General features: G+C 33.8%; 1 protein-coding gene across 3 annotated transcripts in view; it reads right to left on the reverse strand.

Moving 5' to 3' along the window:
• Window positions 1-21,316, reverse strand: part of Kcnh7 (potassium voltage-gated channel subfamily H member 7) — a 467,079-nt gene that overhangs the window by 80,376 nt on the left and 365,387 nt on the right. For all 3 annotated transcript variants that reach the window (XM_015478970.2, XM_048812385.1, XM_048812384.1), the window contains one exon: window positions 2,473-2,898. In XM_015478970.2, the coding sequence (XP_015334456.1) occupies window positions 2,473-2,898 (426 nt within the window). The remainder of the gene's footprint in view (window positions 1-2,472; window positions 2,899-21,316) is intronic.

The following is a 21,316-nucleotide window of genomic DNA, read 5'->3' on the forward strand; positions in this document are numbered from 1 at the left end:
CCAGAATTCCTTTAAGTTGCAGCTGGTTAATGTAATAACTGTTGTACATTAACACTGTTAATGTAATTTATCAACATTAACACATGAATACACATTAACAGTTTTTATTTGTTAAATAAATTGATGGAATTAAATTTATTTAAATTTGTGGGTTAATGTGATTTGATATAAGTTTTTAAAGGGAGATTTTTATTAGCTATCAGAGATATTAATCCAAAGAGTAGAAGAGGAAGAGAAGGAACCACTAGCAAAAAATTACTGTGTAACTTCACCTGGTCTAGTCTTTTCATATAAATTCAACTTAATTTTTAAAAAATCACAAGAACTCATTTTTAACTATTTTACAGAAAACAAATAAAGTCTTAAATAGATTAAATAACATCAAGTAAGTGGCACAGAAGAGAATCAAACCCAGGCCTATCTGACTCCAAAGCCATGATCTTTCCCATATCATTCCACTTCTTAAACAGACTGAGTAACAGCTATGAGAACATAGGGGTGCTCACGAAATTCTTCATGAACTGTGGGGTGGCCTCAGTCTCTGTGAGGCAAAATTCGCCTTTTCCTTGATAGTTCATAAGAGATGTGGTCTAGGCTTCCTCTTTTCACAAAACTATTTCATCCTGTAACTGAGGTGAATCTCATAAATACTCTCTTGTTTCAGATTATTCAAAGGAAGTCCTGTTTGAAACAGTGATTGTCTGAATTACATGTTTTAATGCAATTTTATTATTTTCAAGTGAAACATTAACTGAAATTAAACCAAACTCGTACTTAATTCTTTAAATTAGGGCTGGGATTGTGGCTCAGCGGTAGAGGGCTCGCCTAGCATGGGCGGGACCCGGGTTTGATTCTCAGCACCACATAAAAATAAAGGCATTGTGTTGTGTCCATCAACACCTACAAAACAAATATTTAAAAAATTCTATAAATTAGAATTAATGACGATAATAAGCATACCTAAATATTCACTGATTTAATGATTATTGATTGAATACAATGAGTATATCACTTTCCCCTAAGAATTCCATTTGCTTATTCATTAATTTATTTAAATTTTAATTTGCTATTGGTGTATATTTTTTAACATTGGAAAAAATGAAGTTTTATTCTATTGTTTATCAGTGTGGACTATCGTGATGTGATTACATGGATCTCCCATTGAAAGAAACTCAGATAATTATGAAATATTTCCCTTCCTTTTCTTTAGTTAAAACTGAAAAGAATAGCTATTAAAACTTTATCTACTTTAGTGGCAGTTGATATTTTTTTTTAGGACTTTGCTGATTTGCACATGTATTACCTCATTAAAGTCTTAAAAACAATGACTGAAGAGAAGAAGGTAACATTATTATTCTTTACTGATGAAGAAAGTCAGACTTGGGACTTTGTTTAATATTTGCAGAATCCAGCAAGAATATCATCTTCCACTACTCTGCTCTTAACTGACCCACAGTTTCACCAGCATGTTCTGCAGGAAAAAGAATGTTAAAATCTATACCTATTGATTCTCCATGGCAGAAAGAGTCTCTTGTCTGAGGCCTTCAAAGGCTACTATATGTAGACTTACTTAAAAACAACAATAACAACAAGAGATGATGTATTGTTTTTAGGCAGAAAAGATACTACCTTTTTAAAAATTCAACACATTGGATTGGGGATATAGATATTGATGAAGTGCTTGCTTTGTATGCACAAGGCCCTGGGTTCAATTCCTACCACTACCAAAAAAAAAAAAAAAAAAGAAAAAGAAAAAAAAATTCAACACATTGAGTTCACTTTTTCTTAATATACTGCTTTAGAACTACTTTCAGACCTTTTGTAATTTTAATAGTATTCAACCCAGGGAATTTATAAAAAAAAATTGGGGGCAATTAAATGGGGGGGCCCTTTGGAGAACTTAATTTTTTGGATGAAAAAATCCTTTCAGAATCTGATTATAATTATCGACCCTCTATCCCCCCAAATCACTCAATATGCATACACAACTCATATTTCTTTAAATTTACAATTTTATAAGATATTTGGAACATATGAGCATGGATGTTATTTAAGAGATAGGGGTTTTGCACAAGACATTTCAGAAGATTCTTTCTTCCACATAATCTGAAGAACCAAACTACAATAATAAGAAGGAAAGCAACATTCTTAATGTTTGACAGTTTTACACCCACAAACTTAATATGTAGACATTTTACATCCTGGGAATGTGCTATGTGTTATGTGTCTCAAAGCTTAACTTATTGGTTAAAGAATGGAATGTATTTTGCATCTCTTAGCAAAAATAGAAGGAATTTAAATTATTTGCAATGGAAAAAATAGTTCCATTTCATTTTATAACATTTCAAAGTGAAAATGAATTTCATCTGTGCAATACAGAAAGTATGTAAAGCAACCATTTTTAAATGAAAGTAGATTTACTTTTATAATTGCAATCTTTCAGAAAATAAGATTTTTTTAAGCCGCTCTTACCTCATCAGAACCTGATCCAAAAATCAGCAAGTCAAAAGGAATTGCTGCAACCATGTCAATCAGGAACCAGCCTTTGAAGTAGTGTATTGCTATTTTGGCGGGATCACTTACCACTTCTTCATTCTGATTTACATAAGTAGTTCTGAAGTTTATTAGAATATCTATGATAAACATAATATCCACAATCAAGTCTACCACATTCAGAGGGCTACAAGAATAACCACATTCTCGCCTTTTCTGTTCTTCTCTGTCATTGAGTAGGAAGGCTGCCGAGTAGGGGGTGAATATAGCAGTGTATATGACCAACAGCAGAATAAGCCAATCCCAGACTGCCTTGAAAGGGCTGTAGTGCAATATTGTAAACTTGTTGATTCGTGGTGTCTGCAGTTTATATTCTGGTAGGACATCTGCTCCCAAAGAAAGGACCTAAACACAGAAAAGAAAAACACATACTACATAAAAATATCATTATTTAATATGAAACCTATAAAAATGAAGGAAATTATATAGCAAAATCTATTAGAAAGAATTCATGTAATTTTGATGTGCATATGAAAACAGGAAGTCCATTTAAATGAAATTCATATAAACTGCAACAATGTTTTATATTCACTTCAAAAAAACCTCACTGGTATTTCTGGATAAATTCACTGCAAAGTAATAATATTATTCCTGAAATACTGAGGAAGGGTTATTGTTTCCTTTGAAACACATTACTTCACAGAATTAAAATTAAATGACTGTTTTTAAAAAAACCCTAAAATCAGTTTTGATATAAGTAATAATTCAGTTTTCAAATCTAGGAACAGACTGACTATAATGAACATAAAAAATATACTTGGATCCATGGTCTCATGTTCGGTTTACCTATACTTGATTTATGTTAAACTTTGATAAATTAACTACAATTTATTTAAATCTTTACTTATGCAAATTTTCTCACTTGTAATTTGATTTTAGCATGGGGTAAGGGAGCACATAAAACAGATTAAAATAAACAAAAAGCAGTCTTTTCCCTAAACGGTAAGAGGGTATTTTATGTCTGGGTTGAATATACTTTCATCCAAACTTTTCCATGAAATTTAGAGAATCATAAAAAGAAAATGCTGCTAGTAGATGTTCAGAATATTGATATGGAAATGTTGCAAGATTCTTAGCCACCAAGGGATACAAACGTCTTAAGTTTTATTCTACTTAATAAGGCAAGGGGGTAAACCAAAACAGTTTCCCCTTTTAGAGTTTTAGTTTATCTGAAAAAATAAGAGGTAAACTTGAGTTGTACCCTGCTAAGTAGACAAATCCATGATTTTGGGATTTTAGATGAATTTCAAAAACCAAAGTCAAATAGAAAGGTTATATAGCTACATAGTGGCAGATAGAGAGCCATTTTAAGGGAATTGTGAGTTTATAGTGTCACACTGTCAATGCCCTATACATACCAATGGCTCCATTTGAAATGTTAATGTTGCCAAGAACATTTTCTTAGACTACATTCATCTAAACTGCTGATGCATCATGGGCTTTGAGTCATGGATCTGAAGTAATCCCCTGTTGGTTAGACAGAGAGTTTTGTGTGTTTTTGGCAATTCTATCCGTGTTGGTTTTATCTTGACCAGAGTAATGAACTATCTTGGAAAATATCAATTTTGAATCACTTTTATTGTTATATCTCATACTTTTCCCATCCTATAACAAGTTACCATCCCTATTTACGAAGGACCTGAGATGTTAGTCCCAAATGAGATAAAACGCAACTTAAATATAACACAAGAATCCAGGTAAAATAGTTAAAACTGCTTTTACATGTCAAATTGATTTAATACATTAAAAAAATGAATAAAAATTTGGACCTGATCATTAATCAGCCCAGAGTAAATCTGAACCAACCAGTGTATGGAGGATATAGGACTATATTTTAAGCTATTAGGAGATGACAGGAGCTAATTATTGGCAAAAGAAAAATATGGAAGATAAAATGATTTCATATTCATGAAATATTGAAAATCCTCAGAATTTAAGATATGCAAATATATAAGTATACAAGTTTCAGAATCCTAATAGGAAAAATGTTTGTATTGTCTATTAGTTAATAAGTGCATATTAATAGAACTCTGATCCCATTGTGTTTAGATTAGAAAATGGGTGGCATGACATTTTGGTCTGGAAGAATGGATCACCTCTTAAGGTGGTATTACATCATGTAATGTCCCTTTCTCAATCACCAGGGGGCTACACAGGTTGTCAGGTTGTACAAGGTAAAATCCAAAACCTTATTTTGGCTTTCAAAGTCATCTAAAAATATGGACCTGTTTTATCTTTCCAGGTTCTCTTCCAGTAGACCCACCTATGAATACAGAGTATTCTAGCAAAACAAGGTGAAACTTTTGAGTTGCTTAGATCTTTCCCTCTCCTTTCCCTTCCCCTTCCCTTCCTTTCCCTTTCTACCTTGTACTAGGGATTCAACTCAGGCATGCTCTACCACCGAGCAGGATCACTTACCACTTCTTCATTCTGATTCACATAAGTAGTCCTGAAGTTTATTAGAATATCTATGATAAACATAATATCCACAATCAAGTCTACCACATTCAGAGGGCTACAAGAATAACCACATTCTCGCCTTTTCTGTTCTTCTCTGTCTTTGAGTAGGAAGGCTGCCAAGTAAGGGGTGAATATAGCAATACATATGACCAACATCCCTAGTCCTTTTAAAATTTTTAAATTTTATTTTGAGACAGGGTCTAAGTTGCCCAGACTGGCTTTGAACTTGTGATACTCTTGCCTCAGCCCCCTGAGCCACTGGTATTACAGATGTGTGCCACCATAGCTGGCTTAAACTGCTTAGTTCTTAATAAATCCCTAAATTCACACTTTTCCCCATAAAAAGGGTTACACAATCACTCAAAGAGACTCAAAGAAGTCATTTTTAAAGACAGATATTTATCTGAGCTTCCTCACTGCTTAATTGACATGCTTCTGATGTCAACCTCTCACACAATACATGCTATGGCATAAGTATGAATTAGAATGCATGCAGTGTTATGGAAACTTCCCTGTAAGTAAAAACTGGCTAGAACTCTTCCTATCCCATCTAGATACACAATCTTTTAATATTTAGATGACCACTTTAGTAAGAGCAAGAGACTAAAATTGGGGAAGACACTGTTCCTGACACCATGGAATTCATGGTCTATTGGGAAGGAGATGTGCAGGAAATGAGAGCCCTGATTCCACAACAGTGGCCACTTTGCTCAGTGTATGGAGCTGGTGGTGATGCTGAGGGGGCATGATCTTCCCAGAAGACTTTCATTAAAACATGGCAGTTGAACTGACACTGAGTTGGAAGTGATGAGGGATATATAGGACATACATAGCTGGGGGATGGGGAAGTTGGAAGAGGTAGAACATGAACAAGGTTAATGAAGCATAAAATAATGTTGTATGTGTTGAGAAATTATAAACAGTCTTCTATTTTGCCGAAAGATAAAATGTAAGAAGGGAAACAGTTGTGGAGGATAGCAGTGGAGAAGGCCAGGACAAGGCTGCTGAAGGTCCACTGTGACATAATAGCAAGCAGAGGTTTTGAACTTTAGGTCAGTGTTTTTTTTTTTTTTTTTTTCTCCAGGTATTGAACCTAGGGGCACTTAACCACTGAGTCCCATCCCCAGCTATTTTTATATTTTTTATTGGGAGACAGGTTCTTGCTAATTTGCCAAGTTGTTGAGGCTGGTATTGAACTTGTGATCTTCTTATGTTGGCCTCACAAGCTGTTGGGATTACAGCATTACCAGGTCTAAGACAATGTTTTTTTTCACTCTTAAATAACATACAGAGTTCTTTTAAAGGAAAAGATTTCAGAACCCTAATAATGATTTATTTTATTTTTATTCATAATAGCAAATATGTTAAAAATAAGACTAGGTTAAAATTTCATGTTTATACTTCTTGGTATGATTCTTCTAGGTTAAATTGTGTACCCTCAAAATATATTTTGAAGTTCTAATCCCTGGTACCTGTGAATGTGACCTTATTTGGAAATAGGGTCTTTACAGGTATAATCAAATAAAGACAAAGTCCTCATGGTTTGAGATGGACCCAACTCCAATAATTGATATCCTTAAATGAAAAGAGAATTTGGGACAAAGAGACAAAAACACAAAGGGAGAATTCTGCATGCTAATGGGGCAGAGACAGCTGCAAGCCAAGGGATGCCAAGGATTGACTGTAGCAATAGGAAACTAAGAGAGGTAGGAAACAGATTTACCCTCAGAACTTCCAGAAGGAATTCACCTTGCCAATACCTTGGTTTTGAATTTCTAAACTCCAGAATTGTGAAAGAATAAGCTTCCATTGTTTTAAGATACCTAGTTTGTGGTATGTCATTACTGTAGCCCTTAATATAATGACAAAAAATGAAAACAAATATCTGATATTTTTCTAGGTCAAAAATCATTGAACTTGGGGCTATGTTATTTATTAAATATGAAAAAATGTATTCTAATCTAAAAGACTTTTTGCAAAAGTATGTTGTCAAAATGCTGTTATAGACTTCAAATATTTAATTGCTGTGTCAGGATAACCTAACCTAAATCTTAAGGCAAGCTGTTATTCTCCTAGGCTTTGAAGGTCCATTTAAATAGCATTCCTTGAAAACTTTAAGAACTTTTGTTTATTGAAAATTAACTTTATGGCATTATTTAATTTTACATTAAGTGATTATCTAGTCAACTTATATTCAGAACTGGATTTAAAAGACAGTTTGTTATATTCTAACATGTCTATTGATACAGAACTATAGCTATTTGGTATGTAGAATGGAGCATGTTTTGACAATGAATTGGTATTAATTGGTATGATACCAAATATTATGTGCAGGTTCTTTTGACTTCTGCATGACTGTGCATGTATTATATGATCCATTGTCACCAGACTTTTACTAACAAATAACGTAAAAAAAAACCCATTTATTTATACTGCGTGCTTTAGCACTATGAGGTCCCACTATAAATCCAAATTTAGTCTTGGGCACTGATGTCAAGTCAATGGCAATATTGTTACTAGGTGAAAATGTTAATGATTCAGATGAGTATAGTTTTGCTTTATTGTTTCAACAAAATACAGGAAATTTTAAGATTGTTAAATAGGACTTATGGCTCTTTCAGATATCCCTTTCCATGGATATCAGTTGGAGAACTGTTAAATGTTACTAGGCAGGGAAGAAAGGTGGCTGTGTTTGATTTTAGACAGATGAATCAGGAAATAAAATGGAGAAGAAACCAAAGGTGGTCAGGACCAAAGACTTAGAGGTCAATTTAAGATTTTGTCATTCCAAGAGATGTACACCAGGGAGTAGGTAGCAGAGATGGAGAAGATGGAAAACATTTGTGAAATAAAATTTTCTCAGTATATAAGGATGAGAATTACAGAAACCTTTCTTCCCTTTGGTTCCAATAATAAGTCTTATTAGAGTCAACCATGGTAATATAAATCTCTGAAACCTCAACCAACGTTGACATAAAGGAAAGATCACTAGACTGTAAATTTGAAGACCTGACTTTGAATTCCAGACAGAATTGTTAAATTCTCTCAACTTTAGTTTTTTCCATCAGTGTGATGAGGATAGTAATCTTTGCCTGTCACTTGTCTATAGAGAGCTAGCATATCAAATCACATAATTTCTATAAAATTAGCTAATAAAATTAAAAATATTTACATGCATGTAAAATATTTTCATTATTGTTTAGAGTTCTAGGGTTACTTCCTATATCATAATCTAAACAAATAAACTAAAACCCAAATATTTATAAATCTATGGGAGGAAGTTAAACATTGACTGGATACTGAAAATACTAAAAATTGTCTCAGTTATCTACTCTTTGTAACAAACTGAACCAAATTTTCATCATTCAAAAGAGTAGTAATATTATTATTATTGATTTTATGGATAAAAAATTGAGTTTGGCCATGCCTGGACAATAAGTTTGCTCCACAGGATGTCATTTGGGGTTATTTAGTGAAATTTAGCTGGTAGCTGAGCTTATGTGGAAAACTCAAGAAGGTTTCATTCACATGTCTAGAAACTTGGTGGGGATAATTGGCAGATTGGGCTCACCCAAGATTCAGGAGTGAGTGGATTCTCCCCACCCCTTCTGTGGTCTCTTCAGCAGGATAGCAATACATCTTATGTGGAGACTTAGGAGTCCCAAACGAAATAGAAACTTTTAAGTTTTCTTAAGGTCCAGATTTGGAATTACATTGTTACAGCAGCATTTCTTTCATAGTCTATTGGCCAAAGCAGAGGCAGGCCAGCCCAGATTTAAGGAAGTAAGGGAATATTCCCTACCTCTTGACAAGAGACTGACATGATTGTGGAAGGGAAGAAATCATTATACTGGTTTTGGGAACAAAATTATACGTAATTATAATTAAAATATACAAAATTATACTGGTTTTGGAAACAAACTATTGCAGGACTTGGTGACAATTTTTTTTTTTAGGTAGGGTGACACTGTAGTTATATATATTTTAAAAAATGGCCTTTACCTTTTAGGAGTATGGAGTGAAGTATTTGTCGATGAAATGTTATAATACTGAAGATTTTCTTTAATATAGTCTGGAGCATGGGGAGAGGAGTTCTGATTATATGCAATAATGTAGGCTGTATGTTCATTTATATTGGAAATAGGTGACTAGATACTATTCTATATGTTTAAAATGTTTCAAAATAAACACTTAAAAAACAAGTCTAGAATCTCATCCAGAAATGCATACAATAAATGAGAATATATTTTCTTTCTAATTTTGTTTGCTTGCTCCCTGCCCCCAACCTTCCTTTCTATTTTTCTGTACAGAGGATGCACTCAGGGCTTTGCACATGCTATGCAAGCATTCTACCCACTGAGCTATATCCTCAGCCCTTTTTTATATTTTATGTCTTCTGAGTTAGAGTCTCCCTAAGTTTCCTATGCTGACTTTGAACTTGTGATACTCTTTTCTTAGTATCTCAGTGTAGAGGATAGAAATTCCTAGATTAAAATAACTATTTTTATAAATATCATGGAATACACATATCAGAATTGCATTGGTTCCTTATTGGGTGTGTTTTTGTCCTTGTTTACAGAGCAGAATGCTTACTCATACTATGTGGCTCTCCATTCAGCTACATAGACTTTATATAACTCAGATTTTGTGGAACCTTGACTGTTTGCTGCTACATTTCCATGAAATTGGTGGCTGGGACAAATCATGTTTGGGAAACTAGTTGGAAGTGTGTACTGCATCTGCTTTTTTCTCTTAGTATAAGATACTTCATGGCATGGCTCATCAAGTTAGATTAAAATACAGACACATCTTAGAGACTTATAATATGAAGTGTCTTATTGAAATAGATTTTTTTAGAGTTTCATATTACAATTTTAGACTATCATTCTGAATTAAATGCAGAAGTTTATGTTTGCATTTTTCTCATAAAATTACCACCAGATTAAATGTTTACACTGTTTAATGTCATTTTAGTAGATATTTGCATTATATATTTCTTTTAAAATTCATTTCTAGAAAGATTGGTCACTTTAAGTATCAAAACGTTTCATTTTTTTTTGTTTAAAAAACTGTTATTTCATTAATCATAGTTTGTTTTCCCATAAAACTATGAGTTTAGAATTACAATATAAATATATATATATATATATATATATATATATATATATATATTCCTTTACGTTGTTCTAATTGTTTTATTTTTATTTTAGTGGTCCAAATTCAAATACATTTTCACAATGTTAATATCACTTTGGAAATAAATATAAAATTAAATATAAAATTAAAATAAATTTTAATTTATTAAGTTAATAAGTTAAGGTTAATTATGATAGTACTTTGCAACAACCGTTTTTGGAAATAAAATATTAGATAGGTATATATTCATTTAATTAATGTGCATAGAATTCTAAGAGACCAGTGACTATGTAGGAAAAAGCTGTTACTCAGTGTATTAAATTCCCTTAAGAAAGCCAACTTCTCCCACACATTTGAAAAATCACATATTTTAGAAAGTTAAAGCACGATTAAATGAACTATTATAAAACTTTTTTTTTTTTCAGGAGAGATAAAAGGAAAAAAAAAAAACCACAAAAAACAGGGGGAAAATTCTCATTGTATGAAAAAAGTGAGACTCCACAATCTTCAGAAAGACATTTCTATTTTCTTTTTCCTGAAACCACCAATTAAATGTACAGTTTAATACAGACTAAAATATTTCTTTACCAAATACAGTTTTTTCCCCTAGCACATTGCTATTTGTTTAACCTCTAACAGTTATGTGTTATATAAAACCAAAATCTTTATATGAAACAGCACTATTTATTCAATGAAGATCTACTGTGAAAATTTTGTGAGAACACAGGATTAATAACTACTCTTCTCTTTTGAAAAGTGCAATAGGGAACGATTAAGCCTTCCAAAAGATTATACAGTACTTTTGGCAGCTGTTAAACGCCATGCTGAGGTGTTGGTAGAGACTGCTCATCTGGTATTTATCTTTTACTTGGGACTTGCACTTAACTAATAGGCTAGCTGTATTTTTATCTATTGGAAAGAGTACTCAGTAACAAAATGAATCGGATAGATTATACAGCATCAGGAAGGATTTAAACTCCCTTGGCTTTTCAGCATATTGTTTAAGAAGTAGAGTCAAACCTGAGAGATTATCATTGAAATAGGCACTGATGACCAATCAGATATTCAAATTAAAAGATGAAAAAGAATCACGTAATAAAACTAACTTGTCACAGAGAAGATCTTTAAATTAAATAAAATATTAAAATTAGGAGAATCACTGTAGCAGCATTCTAAATTCAAATAACTTTCTGAGATTTAGATTAAAATAAGTATTTGGCTATGTGCGTGTGTATGTATGTATGTGTGTACTGGATTGGGTATGGATGGTTGTATGATTTTGTAAAACTCAGCATCATATAGAATCAAGTTTAGTTAAACCTCAGGTTTAGCATTTTGTTTTGTATGTGCTTTATATGGTAATAGGAAAAAAAAAAACACAAAAAACATCCACTTCCTAAGGTGTATGTGGTTCAGAATTTGAGAGAAATCGGTTAGAAAATATCTTAAACACTTATTGCATTCATAAATCACTTCACAAGCATACATAGGTTCTTCTAGCATCATACATTCTTAACTCCCAAGCAAGCCCATGTCCATTTGGATAGTGCATCTTGGTTCTGAATCCACAGACCCTGGGCCACACTGACAACAGATTCTCTTTGGCCTGATGTTTGCTTCCATGGCTTCTCTCTCCTCTTTTCCTATGGAAACTTCAGTGCATCCTTCTCTCCATATCTTTCATCTTTGTTTAAAAATTTATTGATTTTAGAAGAAAGATGGAGAAAAGGAACACTTCGCACACCAGTTTATGAGTAAGGCTGTGGCAGATTTTTTTTTTTTTTTTCAAATGTACAGATGACTGAGGAGCAAGCTGCAAGATGAGAGAGGAGAATAAAGATTTGGCTAGGACAACTCCAAGTACAGGTGCTGGTGCCAATAGGAGGAGGGAGGCATTTGGCAGGCTGTTGGAAGGTCTGAGATGGAGCTCTGGAGGAGGCCGAGCTAGAGATCCTGCAGAGGCAGTGGCTGAAGTTTTGGAAAATGGATTAGAGTGTAAAGAGAGAGGGAATACACTAGGAAATAAATGAAATATGGGATAGAGAAAAAGGCTTAGCTAGTATTTCACAGGCCCTGCACAGTATCTAGTATATACAGTGTTATGCATAATGATCACCCAAAATTGTCATTGAATGGGCATGTTTGTAGCTTAAAGAGAAAGAGCCAAGAGACAGCAAAGCAGGGAAATCACCAAAGAAAGAATTAGGCTAAAAACAGCTCCTGTGCACTGAAATTTGTTGTTCTTTCTTCCGTGGAATAGAATTGTGGTTAGAATGCATCTGCATAGTTGAGAACTGCATTTTCTAGACCCATTTGCAACTAGAAATGCTCTTATGTCTAATGAGCTGCTCTTCTTGGCCAAAGCTTCTAAGAAGCAGGAATGTCTTCCCTCCTCTCTCTTTTTCTTTCCAATGCATGACGTCAGAAGCATCTAAGGCTTCAAGTACCTAAGTCCTATAGGGTGGATCTAAGGCTTGCTAATTTACTTTGCTAAAGGCAGAGTGCCCTCCTTCCCTCAAATGGTTTTGTCTTGTTTCAGTTTTCTACATTAATGTATCCTGAGTTGAATTATCTATCTCATCCATTGATGCTGAGACAGTAAGAATATCATGTAATGATGGGGGCAGAGATTGGAGTGATGTCTACAAGCCAAGAACACCAAGATTTCCAACAATATCAGAAGCTGATAGAAAGACTTGCAACCTGTTTCCTCTAGAGCCTTCAGAGAGAGGATCTGGCCCTGCTGATACATTGGCATTGGACTTTTACCCTCAGAACTAAGAGAATAAATATTTATGTATGTGTGATGTCACCATGTTTGTGATAATTGGTTTTGGAAGCCCCCAGGGCAATACAGTACAATTTCCTTTATTCTACTTTACGAATGTGAAATCTGAGATTTGCTAATTTAAACAAGGCTGTTTGGTCTGTAGGACCTGTGCTCTTTTACAACAGCAGCCCTGTATTTAACTAATTTCTCTGAGATGATGAAGGCTATGTTTTTCTGCTACACATACTGTTTCCAGAAGAATAAACTATTTGATTTCAAAGGTGTCTGTACACATGTTTTTAATAATGTCTTAATCACCTGTGGCAAAATAGTGACTTAAGACAGTGATGTATGCCACTTCCCATCAAAAGACAACATGCAGCCTACTCTGAAAGATAGGTGATTAGATGGATGTCCATGTGAAGATCATATGAAAGCCAAAACAGAAATGTTTGAGAGCCATGGATGGGCATAAAGAAAGGAAAATAAGGACAACTCAGACTGATTAGAAATTCATAATGTGTCCAACATTGTTGAATTCATCTGGCTACAAAGTGAGACAGAGCTGCCCTCTTACCTATCCATGTTCTGTCAGGGAAAATTTTATATATCAGTTATGGCAAGCGAGGACAGTGATCTCTGCCTCCTGGTCAGCTTTGAACTAAGGTAATTCATGTACAGAGTTTCACATACAGTCCCTGTTTACCATAAACACACAACACGTGATTACTGCTACTATAATTTTAGGCATATGAAACTAGAATAGCTCAAAGTTAAATTACACAAAACAATGTAAATTATAATTACTTACTGAACCTCAGTCTCTGATGTCACCCTTGGAGCAAATCAGTTATGCAAAGGTAGAGCAGAAGACAGATGGTTGTGTCTGTTGACTATTGAGTTTGCTAGTAAGGTAAAAATTTGTTTTTGAACATCTCAATTATTATATATCAGTCCATAGGACATTTGTCATTGTAATTTAAGGAATTGAACTTTTCATTATTAAAGTCTTTTTTTTTTTTTTTAAGTAGGAATTCTTTTTTATTTTTAAATTTTAATTTGTTATATATGACAACAGAATGCATTACATTTCATATTACACATATACAGCACAATTTTTCATATCTCTGGTTGTACACAGAGTAGAGTCACACCATTCGTGTCTTCATACATGTACTCAGGGTAAAGATGTCCATCTCATTCCACCATCTTTCCTACCCCCATTCCCCTTCTCTTTCCCTCCCTCACCTTTGCCCTATGTAAAGCTCATTTAAACCTCCCATGCCCACCCCAACCACATTATGAATCAGCGTCCTTAACTCAGAGAAAATATTCAGCATTTGGTGTTTNTTTTTTTTTTTTTTTTTTTTAAATTTTTTATTGTGGGTTGTTCAAAACGTTACAAATTTCTTGGCATATCATATTTGACACTTTGATTCAAGTGGGTTATGAACTCCCACAATCACCTTGAAAGGACCCAGTAAAAACAAGTGACAGAATATGTCTTCCTAAAGCAAGTGTCCCAGACTGGCAAACATTTTTGTTGGTCTGGATGGACTATCTATCATTAAGAATGTGATATCTGCTGGGTGGTTTGAGAAAGTGTTTTCGAGCATCTTTGGAAATTACACGAATTTCTCTTATTTTGCTGCAAGTAATTAAATGGTATTTCTTCAAAGTGAATTTAGTGTTTTGGAGGTTCTATCAGTTGTAAAGTTTCCCAAGATACCATAGAAATGATACCTATAGCAAAATAAACCAGAGCAGATGACCTCTGAGGAACTGAAATTCCATCATTTTTCTTAAATTGCACAGTTTACTTATTCAATTACACTTAGTGTGATTTCACCATGTTTGCATAATCTACATGTCAAGGATTAATGTATGTTAGAAAAAGAAATCAGAAATGCTATCCATGAGAATCATAGAATTCTGGGGAAAAATATAAACATGTTTATATGTATGTGAGCAAGCACATCATGAGGAATCATCATTGTCCTCAGATGTGTGAATGGACTTCTGTGAACTCTCTGAAATGAGACAGAGAAAAGAGAGAGGGAGGGGGAGAGACAGGGGTAAAAGAGGAAGAGAAGGAATATTTAATGAGAAGATGGGGCATAAATCAATGGGAGAACTAACAGGAAATGTGCTGGAAGTCGTAGTGAAGCACTATTACAACATTCCCCCTATTGATAGAGATTTTCTAAATATTTACAAGGTAAAAGTTCTGCTCTTTCTCAGACCCAATCTTTGTTTTTTTAATAACTTGGCTTTGTGATGGATATGTTCATTAGCCTGATTTGATAATTTTGATAATTTCACAGTAGATGCATCTATCAAAGCATCACATTATTCTCCATAAATATATACAATTATTATGTTCAGTTCAAAATAAATTTAAAAAGCAAGAAGAATAATATTTTTTTCTTGCTAAATCTCCAAAAGAGAAATGTCTTCCTCTCAGAGGCTGAGTAAATTCAATCTAAGTAGCCTTAGCAAATGTAACATTACTATCGAATTCGTACTTGATGAGCCTTACTTAGTTGGGCCATGTCTGATGGTTAAGGACTCAGTTAAGAGTCTGTAAAATCTTGGCAGGAATATACTCACGTCATTACTTTAGTAATAGGTTCTTGGAAGTCTGTCATTTACCTTCTGGACTTATTCTTTTTGGAGGTCAGAGAAGATTCATTAGGGACCCAGAATAGCAATAAACAGAAAATTCTAGGATATCTATCGGCCAACTCAGTACAGCCATAAGAAGTAAAAGAAGATACATTCCACAGAATCAGGTGGTATTCATCTACCTATTTTTTTTTTCTGTTTTTTCTTCTTCCCTCTTTTATTCCCACCAGGCTTTCTTCTTTTCCTCCTTCCATAATTAAAATGCTCAAGAGAAATCAAACTTCTGCAAGAAGGAATTTTTATGAATTAGGGTAGAGAGTTGTTAACTAGATTGTTTACTAGATAGCTGTCTGATGAATTTAGGCTTGTTCGCTCTATTTTCTGTACTTCAAACTACATCCATTGCTGCCCACACAATAAGTGCTCAATAGTGTTTTCCATTGAATGACTAACCTGTGACCCAGATGATTGAATACATCAAGGAGGGGAGATTGTTGATTATGTGAGAAATTACTTTATGTTGTTTTAAATCTGAAAGATCCTCTGAAAAATGTATTGCTGGGATTCAGAAATATTCCTTAAATATGGTACGGGGAACTGGATTACTAAAAATCCAATGATCTTTTTCATGTTCAAATTATAACAAAAAACAAAACAATTTTAATAATAGGTATGAATATACATTCTATCCTCAAATACTAAAGAAACCTGCATAATAAGAGAAAATTTGAAAAATCAAATTATAATTTAATTATAATATATTCTTGGATCTTTGAGACAGAAAACAAACCAAGTATTCTACTGAAAGCTATGATGAATCATGGAATTAATTCTGAGGCTAATTCTGTTATAGTCAAGAAAGTTACAACTAAAAGTTGGCTAGGAGTATCAGCGAGATAACTTACTTTCTTTGTTAAACAACTGTCAAAGTTTTTTAAATAGCTAATGTATTTTAAAGAAATGCAGAGAAATTCTGATGTGGTTCATTCAAGAAAATCACCTTCGATCTTTTAAGTACCTTGATCATCTAAAATAAGTGAAAAGAAATAAATATGACATTCTTGCTTATTTAGAAGACTTGAGATGCAAGCATAATTTTGAACTACAGATTCATTAGCTTCCTATTTTTGTGCATCGCTTCACAGTGATAACTTCTTAGGAGGTAATTTCTCTTGATTCTAAATGGCCCTGGATTCCATTTTGGCTGATATTATACTTTGTGTCTCATGAGAAATGTTTTTAGCTTTGACATTTTGGGGAGAAAAATACTCAGATTTTTTGACTCCTAGCCATGCCTCCAGGGGGGAGGCATGAATTTGATAAAACCTAACTGAAACAAAAAGCATTATTCAAGTGACAAAGAACAAATGGAAATCAAGCCCGTTTATGCCTCCTGATGAGAAGTATTACTTCCTCCATAACCTAAAGCTTAATAAATGTATAATAAAATGATTATGCCCTGCTTCAATCTTCTTGATTTCTTCATTCTTGTAGATTTCACATCCTACTACCCTATGAAATATGCCAGTTTTTCTTTCAAATGCAGATAAAAACTACTATGTGAAATTTACAGTCAGGAACACATATGAATAGTAGAAGACATGTATTATTTACATTGAGTTTTTTTTATCAGATTTTACATGGTAAATAAGAGCAATGTCCTTACATGTACCTCATTTCATAATTGACTCTAAGTAATTATGCCTTATTGATAAATTTTGTTAATCATCTCATTTATAAAATAGTCAATGGACTCTATTCTACATTGGCATTTAAATGGTAGTTCCTGAACTCTTGAATTTCATACTCTAGTAAAATTATAAAAGCAATGGTATATAACATAGGGTTGCTGAGGTTTTGTTGAATCAATTATGAATGTTAGGAAAAGCAACATTTTTCATTTGACTATATATCATGATGATTTCATAAAACAACGTTATTCATTTTACTGACATGTATAACTAAAAATAACAAGTAAAAATTAAAAAGTAAAATAAGTTGTCATAAAAAATTAGAAAAGCCAAATTCAGAATAAAAGTTAATCTTTTTTAAAATAAGATTAAAAAATAAATTGAAAACCTTATTATCTTATATTGTTTCATCTTTCTCATATTGTTGTGGACATCTAATGGTGTCTCATTAGAAAGCACTGCTTTGCAGAAGAGGGTATGGAGAACTGTAGAGAAAATTATCTCAATTATAAAATAAGTGGGTTGAACTAAGTTATCTCAAATTCTCTTTTAACCCTAACATACTCTGAGTTTGCAATCCTTTGGTAGAGTTTATACTATAAATGACTTCATAAATGACTATGTGGATGATATTGAATACAAACTCTGGTAAAGAAATGTCTTATTAAAATAAATTCAGTTTACTCAGATTTCCAATATATAAATTTAATTTCATAAAGTATAAACATACATCCCATGTACTTAATAGATGGGCAACTGCTTTGGTTGTGCATGGCTTCACAGTGGCAGGCCTCTGAGTACCAAGATTTCTGCCTAAGTGCATTTTCTGTTTAATCCAACTGTGCTGGAGTGAAAGTTACCTCAGATCAATCATTTGGTCACAGGGTTATTGTTCTATGCAGGGATAACACAGTGAGTCATGCTGAGTTACAGTGGGTGTTATGTTCTTGTTGAGGCATATGCAGGATCTGACTATAATCAACTATGTACACTAATATTATACATTTATCAAAAATACACTAAATATAATGTAAATGTGCATCCTGTTGTGCAGTCATGCATACCCTTATCCCATTTTCATCTTTTTCTTAATGCGTATTTAAGTAGCTATGGATCCAAAAGAGGCATCTATTTTCATAAATGATAGACTGGCTGCCATTAATTATTTTTCAAATACATCATCAATATTTTATTTTATGGCATGTTCCTTTGAACTGAACTCAACCTCTGAAGATAATCAGAATCTACTCAGTATTGCATGAAATCAAACTTAACATCTTATTAGTGTACTTGAAAAAATTTCTTTATTTAATTGACTGCAACTATTTTCTTGCCCCTCTAAGTTCAGTATTAAGGAATAGTTGATAACAGTGTTGCAAATAAGTATGCAAATTTAATATGTGCAGAGGTGTGTGTGTGTGTGTGTATGTGTGTGTGTGTGTGTTTCAGTGTGGATATGATGACTAGAATCTGAAAAGAGCAAAAGAGAGAAACTATATGTTAAATGTGCTAGCAATTTTTTACCTAGCAATATTATATCATGAAATTAAACTTTAAAAATACCAAACCACTTTTCTATGAATGGTTGTATTTATTACAGAAAAGAAACAATTAGTTCTCCAGTTAAAACAAGTACTAGTACAGACTGCATCCTGTATTGCTACCCTTTGGTGACAGGTTGGCTCCTCATTTTGTCTGAGGACAGGTAATAGGCTTGAAGTGATTGATACTCAGCTAAAATACCCAAAGTAATCAATTGCAGCAAATTTTGGAGCAGTTTAACTCAACACTAACATTATAAATAAATTGTTCTGGAGTGAGGCACAGTGATTCAAACATGTTAAATGTCAAATAAGAGGAATAGAGAATGTTAAAGGAGGAAGAGTCACTTAGAAATAAGAGATCCATCATTTTAGTCAACCTTTGCCTGTCTGTTCTGGAGGAAGAGATAATTACCATAGCCAGCATATCATTTCCAGATAATGCTGATTGACTTCAGGATGGATTTTACTTCCTTCCTATGACAGAAGACAGAGGCTCTGTGGAAGCTTTTATTCTGGGAATTCACAAGATATTAAAAGCAAAACCATGCAGCCTAAAGGATTCCACCTTGACAGAGACCTGGAGAGCTGTGTGAATTGCCTGTCTTTAGGGAAGAGTTTAGTTGGCAAGAAGAAGTTATCATGTCACCAAGAAGCTGAAATGGATTCTTTCACTAAAGGTTGTGAAATCAATGTCAGCTGAATTCTAAATGTGATCCAACATGTTTGATCAGCTGGTGAAAGTGTATAGTTATGTGCCAGGGACTAAAGATCTTTGTCTTTTGGGGTTGCTATAACAAAATATTACAGACTAGGTGGCTAATATACAACAGCATTTTTTTTTTCTCTCTCTCTTTCTCACAGTTCTGGAGTCTGAAAGGCCCAGGATCAAGGATTCTGGTTCTCATGGCTTTATTTTGTTTAAGGACCACCTAGGAAGCTTGTTCAAAGGCCAAATTCTTGCCCTTTGTTCTCTAGGTCTAGGCAAGGCCCAGGAATCTATCCAAATTTTAGCAAGCATCTAAAGTTAATCCAATGTAGTTAGTCTCTTTGTGGTATATATTTATATGTTGGTGTATGTGTGAATTTGTGTGTGTGTGTGTGTGTGTATGCTTGTGTGTCGTGTGTGTGTGTGTGTTGTGTGTGTTTAGGTATTTGAGAGTAGGCAAATGAAGGAGGCTTGCAGATCCTGTGAGTAAGGAGGGCTGTCAGGAGCAGATTCTATTGTTTGAAATGCCTGACTGAGAAGTTTGGCTTGTAAAATGATACAGTTATTACAAAGTTGTAGACGTCAAAATCCCAAACAACAGAAAGTTTGTGAAAGAAATATTGACTTTTATCTAAATTGCATCTTAAGAACTACAAGTGAAGAGAAGCATGCTCTTTAATCTAAACAACTCTTGTTTGAAAAGCTGCCTCTTCAAAGCAGTAGTCAAAATATCCCTATGGACCCAAAACCTGAGGTCTCCAGTGGGCATGAGAAGTAGAGTGGAGTCCAGAAGAAGAAGGCAAGAGATTGCATCAGAAATCTCTGAAGTCATTCATTTATTAAATTGTTCAACCCGTATTTGAGAACATACTATATTGTAGGGACTGAGGGAGGCTTGGTGGATACAGAAATGAAAGACTCATTCTTTTTCTTGAAGAGCATACATTTTAATAGGTACCTTAGAGAAATAAGCAGATAATGTTTAAATTAAACAAAGAAATAAATATGTGATGCAGTGTAGTGAGTACCACCATAGAGTTTGTCATTGGGGGCTGAGGTAATGCAGGGGACAACTTAATCTGGGGAGAGAGAGAGAGAGAGAGAGAGAGAGAGAGAGAGAGAGAATATGAATGAATATGAATGTGTGTGTGTGTGTGTGTGTGTGTATAAAGGCTACCAGAAGGAAAACTTAACTCCCTGTGTTGAGTTTTTAAGGACAAATGGAAGTTCTTCAGAAAAAATAATAGGGAAATGCTTTTTAGTCAAAGGAAATAGCCTGGTACAAAGTCAAATTTGGGTCAGCACCATCGGTTGGCATAGTTTTACAAAATGCTGTGAAATGGCTCCAGAAAAAAATGAGAAATTTAAACTAACAACTTGCTCTGACTGAGGTCTTTCTATATAATAGACTCTTTGCCAAGAGTAGCAGTGGGGCTATCTCATTGTATTCTCACAATAATCCTATAAAGTAGGCATTATTATTGTTTCAGGTTTCAGTAAGGAAATTGGAACACCATGAGTTTAATAAACTTGCCATGGATATAAATCTGATAAATGCCAGAGTCAGGATTAGAACTCATATGGCTTGGCTTTATGCCCATGGCCCTCAACAACCATTTAATACTGACCTTAAGGGCTAGGTAGAAAGGGTATCATGTGTCATAAGGAGAGTAGATATTATCCTGAGGTGAATTAGTAGTTGTTAAATGATATAATCAGATTTTTAATTTTCAAAGACCATTTTGTTCAGCATTTGCAAGGCTATGGGTTCAATCCCCAATACTGCAAAAACAAACAAACAAAGACCACTTCATGCAAAGATAGTTTGATT

This window comes from Marmota marmota, unplaced genomic scaffold (genome assembly GCF_001458135.2).
Source record: "Marmota marmota marmota unplaced genomic scaffold, marMar, whole genome shotgun sequence".
In the NCBI taxonomy this organism is placed as follows: domain Eukaryota; kingdom Metazoa; phylum Chordata; class Mammalia; order Rodentia; family Sciuridae; genus Marmota; species Marmota marmota.